Source organism: Trachymyrmex septentrionalis, unplaced genomic scaffold (assembly GCF_001594115.1).
Source record: "Trachymyrmex septentrionalis isolate Tsep2-gDNA-1 unplaced genomic scaffold, Tsep1.0 scaffold128, whole genome shotgun sequence".
Taxonomy (NCBI): domain Eukaryota; kingdom Metazoa; phylum Arthropoda; class Insecta; order Hymenoptera; family Formicidae; genus Trachymyrmex; species Trachymyrmex septentrionalis.
Window position 1 is genome coordinate 1,235,091 of NW_017304417.1, and position 6,830 is coordinate 1,241,920.

General features: G+C 31.9%; 1 protein-coding gene across 2 annotated transcripts; it reads left to right on the forward strand.

Annotated features, from left to right (window-relative positions):
- Positions 1–1,217: 1,217 nt before the first annotated feature.
- Positions 1,218–5,516, forward strand: LOC108756520 (protein dispatched). Of its 2 annotated transcripts, none has more exons than XM_018500397.1 (10): positions 1,218–1,355; positions 1,434–1,571; positions 1,736–2,419; positions 2,509–2,896; positions 2,986–3,187; positions 3,284–3,671; positions 3,785–4,360; positions 4,474–4,774; positions 4,849–5,149; positions 5,269–5,516. In XM_018500397.1, exons 1-10 carry the CDS (start codon positions 1,218–1,220, stop codon positions 5,492–5,494), a joined length of 3,342 nt encoding a protein of 1,113 aa, XP_018355899.1. In that variant the 3' UTR covers positions 5,495–5,516. The 2 variants fall into 2 exon arrangements, with proteins under 2 accessions (XP_018355899.1, XP_018355900.1); XM_018500398.1 differs by having other exon boundaries at positions 1,292–1,355; positions 1,434–1,559; positions 1,733–2,419.
- Positions 5,517–6,830: the final 1,314 nt, after the last annotated feature.

Below are 6,830 nucleotides of genomic sequence, written 5' to 3' on the forward strand. Positions count from 1 at the left end.
GAAGCGTTTACAGCATCGCGTTGATTCATATCATAAATATACAGGTTATGAATTTAATTTAGGCGCGAAAATCTGCATTAGTTTTGCGAGCTCTTTGAATCCGGAGTGGATCGACAGCTCGATTGGCTCTAGAAATGTTAATACCGAACACAAATGAGATGACATGTAGCAGAAAGGTGCGAGTTACTGAACGATTTTCGAGATAAAAGAGCAAAGGAACGCCTCCGATTTGCAATGCCGAACGCACCTTATATTGGTGAAAATAAGCATCAGCGATGTTATTCAAAAAAATGTTGTACTAAATTGGTACAATATGCATCAAAATGATTAATTAAATATACATCTGTATATTATATATATTATTTACACGTATCGTCGAAATTCAGATAATTCAATAGAAAGTTATTAGTTAGTACTCGTATGCACGATGTAAGTTAAGCCATTATTTTAATGCTGCATTTAACGAATTGTTATTTATTTTTAATCTCAAGCATTTAATCTTTCATATCAAATGTCTGCCAAAATAACTCGGACAGAGCGAGATAGAGCAAGGCAGAGCTGTGAATCGGGATGCTGTCGCCGCGCATGTGTGAGAATAGTAAGAAAAGCGTCTCGTCCAGCAGCAACGGATCGTACCATTTGTCACTGTAATGTAAACACGTGTTGTTATTCCGAGTAGACGCACAATGCGACTTCTCCGCACGGTATATTAACGAGACAATTGCGAGTACAACACATTCGACTTGAATTGATTAATGACATGTTAATAAAAAGAAGCATCTACAAATTGTAATAATTTGGTTTATTCGCGTATGTTGAAATTCACTACATTCGTATGGTCGTTTCTGCATTCGCGACTCGGACATAAAAATTTACTCCGATGCTTTTAAAATTAGACTCTTGAATGTGAACTGTAATAGAAATAAAGGAATCAACAAAATTGTTCGATTAAAACCATTTGGTACCATCCTGCGGAGGTATTTGAATAAAATGAGACGAGCATAATTATGTGATGCAAGACTATTACCTTTGTTATAGAAGGGTATTTTAATACTATTACAAATTCTTCAACGAACTAAACGAATGATACATGACGACTATTAATCGTGTGTGTATTGATGGTTTTTCATCTACAACACATCTAAAGATATTTATTTAAAATAGATATTTAAAAAATATTATATATACATACAAAAATAAGAAAAATCTTTGTAAAAATGAAAGCATCCTGGTATCCTCGTATAATTGCTCATCATCCATATGTTATTTTACTGGTCATTTTTACATTCTCTTTAGTATGTCTAATTATTCCATTTACAATTGAAAAGTTTCCAGATTTTACGGATCCTCAAATGGTATGTAGGAGCATCTTTTTGTAAGAATGAAAGAAAAATTCTGTACAATTGATATATTTCAAATATATATATTTATAGGGTTTTGAGGCAAGAGGTACTGTTTTAGCGCAAAGACTGACAGCTTGGAATCATTTAATAGAAGCTACAAAAGGAAGAGGAGAACTTACTGATAATCCTTTAGAATATTATCAATACGTACGTCAACTAACTCAACAGGTATGGATAATAAAATTTTGTTTTAACTGTTCTATAGTCACTTTTTTAAATTATTTTAGAAAATACTTTCTTTTATCCATAATCAGATAGCTGGATTTAGAAATATTAGTATATGTTAAATAATTAGCAAAACATATTATTAAATTTTTAACTTGATTTTTCAGTCTAATATGCAAAATCGTAGTTTATCTACTCAGGGTATTCTTAGAAAAAAACCAAAAAGTAAAAATAAACAAAAGGGAAAGAAATATGAAAATACAAATAACACAGACTATAAAGAAGCAAATGAAGAAGACAAAGATACATGGGAAGAATTACTAGAATTGAGAGATATGCATAATGCAGATATAGAGGATGACAAGACTCAAGATCCCACACATCTTGATAGTGATAATTTTTTCTGTAATTTACCAACTTCTTCCTATGCTCGTGTTGTGATCGCTGTAGATTCAAAGGAAAAAAATTTGAATTTATGGTCTATGGATGGTGTATTAGCTCAATGTCACATTGATGGTGTACTTCGTGGAAACGTTCACTTTCCATCTTTGTGCCAGACGCAAATCAATCGCAATGATGCGGCAGATCATAAATGTTGTAGAAGTTGGTCACCAGCTAACTATGTGGCACTTTTATCCAATCGTAGTTCTTGTTTAGGAGTAACAGAAAATGATCTGAGCAGAGTAAAAACACTTTTGCAACAATGCGCTTATTACTATCATAATCGTCAGTTGACGCCTAATTGTGCAGAAGACTCCAATTGCCAAAAACATGTGCCAAACGAATGCTACATGAGAAATGCAGCTTATCATTTACTACACTATCTTTTAGATGTTAATTTTATTCCGAGTGTAAGAGTCCATTAATCATAACTTACTTTAATATTATTTTAACAAATCAATATTTAATTTGATATTGAATATTAATTGGATTGTTACAGAAGACGGATTCCAACAGCAAACAAAATTCGACATTGCATTCTGCAATGCTATTTCTTCCAATTGCAGCAAGCTCTGCAACTTTAGATTTTTATAAAGCAATAGATAATAATGATTTAATGTACGGAAACTTTCGTGTTCAAGGCATTCAACTTGGTCTAAAAAGTACACTATTTGATCACGATATATTGTCTGATTCGAGTCTGGTACTCGCCGGTTTTATCTTTGTCACATTTTGTATCTGGGCATATACTGGGTCTATAATATTGACTATAGCAACATTTTTCGCAGTAGTATTTAGCCTTGGCATTTCATATGCTATTTATACTCTAATTTTACATATTAAATTTTTCCCATTTATGAATTTATTGGCCATTGTTGTAGCCGTAGGTCAGTATTTTATTATATTAAAATAATTATAAGTAAAATCTACATAAAAATGCTATAAATACATTGTTATAACAAATTTTTTTCTATAGGTATTGGAGCAGATGATGCATTTATTTACTGTAAGGTATGGGAATCTAAGAAAGAACAAAAACTTTCAAATGATGGATTAGTACAGTTGGTACAAAAAACAATGACACATGCTTTTCCAGCTATGTTTGTTACATCTCTTACTACAGCAGTAGCTTTTTTTGCATCGATTGTCAGTAATGTGACTGCCATCAATTGCTTCAGGTACTAATTTTATTGTAGAGTTAATTTATAGAACATTTTTCTGTTCCATACTTAAATGATCTTATAACTACTATATATATAATAAATTTTGTATAGTTTATTTGCAGGCATGACAGTCCTTGCAAATTTTTTCTTGATGATAACATGGTTACCTGCGTGTGTGATTGTGTCAGAACATTGTAAATTATCCACTCTATCGCCTGTCAACTTTATTACCAGAAGAATTATTCGCCCTTTACGATCTTTGGGAGACAAAGTGACAGTAGGATTTACCACCTTTCTTACTGGATTAGTACTTCGATTACGTTGGTTTTGGTTATTAAGTTTGGCTATCATGGCATCAGCGTGTTGCAGTATTGTCTTCCATTATCCGGGTTTGCAACTGCCAGATTATATGGATTTTCAATTATTCCATGATACACATCCGTTTGAACAATATGATCTAGTATATTCACGGAGATTTTGGTTTGAACGATATGAAATGGTGCTTATTTTACTTATTTGTGGATATATTTACATTAAAATCAAGTACATTATAATTATATATATATATAATTATATATATATATATATAATTATAATGTACTTGATTTTCAGGTTGGCGGAGATGCTGAAGTTTTACCATTAAGGTTTGTTTGGGGCATAAATCCAGTTGATAATGGTGATTACCTTGATCCTCGTAAACGAGGAATACCTGACTGGGATGATACTTTTGATGTTTCTCATGCACAATCTCAAATATGGCTTCAACAATTTTGCCGAAATTTACGAAGTCAACCTTTTTACCGTAGTACTACGGGACCTTTATTATCCAATTGCTTTATTGAACCATTACGTTTATGGATGAAGAGACATTGTAAGGATCCTGTCGATCCTCGGATTGAGTATGTACCATGTTGCAAGAGCAGTAAATTTCCCTACAAATCAAGCGTTCTGCAACAATGTGCAGCTGAAGCTAGCGATAGAATACATCACACGCCTTATTTGTGGTTTCGGACTGGTCCAATTTCTGCAGGTCCAAAATTTGTTAAAGAACCATTATTGTCCACGCAGGCATCAAACGATACGTTTCCGATTAAAATAACACCTAAAATTAAAGCGCTTATTGTCGAATATGATAGCATATATGCATATAGTCTCTCATTTGGAAAAATGGATAAATTTTTTAATGAAGCAAGTATTACTTATTTGGTATTAGTAAATAATAACGATATGAATTGATAATATTTGCAGAAATATAAATCCTTGAAGTAAAGTTTAATTGAACTTCTTGAATTTAAACACAGGTTGAAAATTGGATGCAGAATCAATTACGAACTGCACCTCGAGGGATGCGACGCGGATGGTTTATCAGTCATCTAGAATTTTACGAACTCCAGCGTACATTATATCATGGAACCTTATATGCGATGGGAGTATCGCTAACTTTGGCTCTAATAGTATTAGCATTGGTGACCTTAAATCCTCTTATTAGCCTGTATGCAATTCTAGCTATTGGTGCTGTAATAATTGTAACCGTGGCAATACTTATTTTGCTTGGATGGAAACTTAATATTTTAGAAAGCGTTGCAATCACTACAGCAATAGGTAAATAAAAGTTAAAAAAATGAGTTTAAACTATTTGTGAAATTAATATTTCTGGATATTTTATTTTATTATAGGACTTGCTGTGGACTTTAGCTTGCATTATGCTGTGAGTTATAAAGCATGCGTCTCTGAGAAGAAAATAGACAGAGTAAAAGCGGCAATACAACAAATGGGTGGTCCTACTCTTATGGCAGCAATTACAAGTGGTGCTGCGGGCGCTTTAATGTTACCTTCTCATGTACTAGCATATATACAAATCGGTCTTTTTTTAGTGCTTGTGATGGGAGTAAGTTGGATATATGCAACGTTATTTTTATGTCCAATGTTAGCAGTTATAGGACCGTCTTCACAATTTGCTCAGTTTGAATATCCCAGGTAATTAATTTTTATAATATAATATGCAAGTTAATATATTAAAAATATATTTTAAAATAAAGCAATTGGATGTTACAAGATATAAATTAATCAATGATTATAACTTAAATTTTTTACAGATTGAAAATATTATCAATTTGTTTTCGTAAATATGATGATGGCGGTGTAGTTGAAACCGACAAGGATAACAATCGAGCGAGGAAAGCTTATAGAGGACGGGGAATGCTTTCGGAATCAACTCTAAGCACTTCTAGCTCCGTATGTCAATTTCATTGCAGTGAATTGGAAACTCTTGCTGCAAGGCCTCCATCTCCATCGTCTCCATTATCAACATTACTTCGTTAAAACAATCACTATTTAATTAGAAATTATGTGTCATTTTCTAAGAATCTCAATTTGCTATTTTTTTTTTAATCAATTTTGTAGTTTTTGAATTGTATGTAAAATAATCATTTTTGTATGTTATTCTATGCATTGGTGTGATATCATATAATTAATGTGACTGTTGGCTGTGTTCAAATAGCTTTAAGGTCATTACTCAAACATGTGGTCTATTGTTTGTTACATATATCTACAGACATACATACAATACGCATATATGCAGTCAAACACATACACAGACACATATACACAGAGGGCTTCCTAATTAGTACAGATGATATATGTACGTATAGGTGCAATCAAGAGCATCTATATCAATTGGTACGCTCATATTCAGCAGTTAATGTAATATTTAAGAAGAATATCTTTTATATAGTTTATTTATATAGTTAATAGCATAGCATATCTACTTTATTCTGTGAACAAACAGGAAAAGCTGGTAAATATGTCCTAAAGACTGTGAAGCGCACTGAACAGTATTAATGCTCTTAAATGTACATACGTACAATATTTATGGCTATGGAGAATTAAATGTTAACTTAAACTAATAATAAGTATAATATTAACATTTTTTGTATATTCCATAAGTTTCAGTTATCAATTTTTGAAAATGTATTATATGACATGCATGAGTGTAACTAATATGACAAATAATGTTGTTTACATGGATTTGAAATTTTGATGGTGATTGACATAATTTTTTTTCATTAAAATGTATTCATAAATAGTATCAGTATTATATGAAAATTAACAATGCAAGTATAATAACAAATGTATTATTTTTCATCGATTATTTGTCATAATTTATATGAAAATAGCAACAATAAAATAATTTTATATGAAATATATATTTTATTCCAATAAAATATTATTTTATATTAAAAAAATTTTACAGCTTTTTTATACATTCTGCAATAAAATTCTTTATTTTACATATTTATATTGGGTGGATCCATATATTCGTTCGGTTTTTGAAGGCTAAAATGAAACAAGTTTTTTTTATACAAAGGATGAATTTTAATCAATAATATATTCTCCGTTTTTGTTGATGACCTCTTGCCATCTTTCCAACAATTTCATTATTCCGCTCTCATAGAAGGTTTGGGGCTTAGAGGCGAAAAACCGGTCGAGGTACGTTTTCACAGCTGTCTGATCAGCGAACGATTTCCCGTTGAGGGAGTTTTGCAGGGACCGGAACAAGTGATAGTCGGATGGCGCAAGGTCTGGTGAATACGGTGGGTGAGGCAAAACATCCCAGCCAAGTTGCACTAATTTTTGCTGAGTGATTATTGCGGTGTGG

What these genes read in the sequence shown, in the direction of transcription:
- LOC108756520 (XM_018500397.1), top strand. Translation starts at nt 1,218, where the DNA reads ATGAAAGCATCCTGGTATCCTCGTATAATTGCTCATCATCCATATGTT. An exon ending in ATGTTAATTTTATTCCGAGT is followed by an intron (nt 2,420 to 2,508) that starts GTAAGAGTCCAT and finishes GGATTGTTACAG; the next exon opens with AAGACGGATTCCAACAGCAA. An exon ending in TGCAATCACTACAGCAATAG is followed by an intron (nt 4,775 to 4,848) that starts GTAAATAAAAGT and finishes ATTTTATTATAG; the next exon opens with GACTTGCTGTGGACTTTAGC.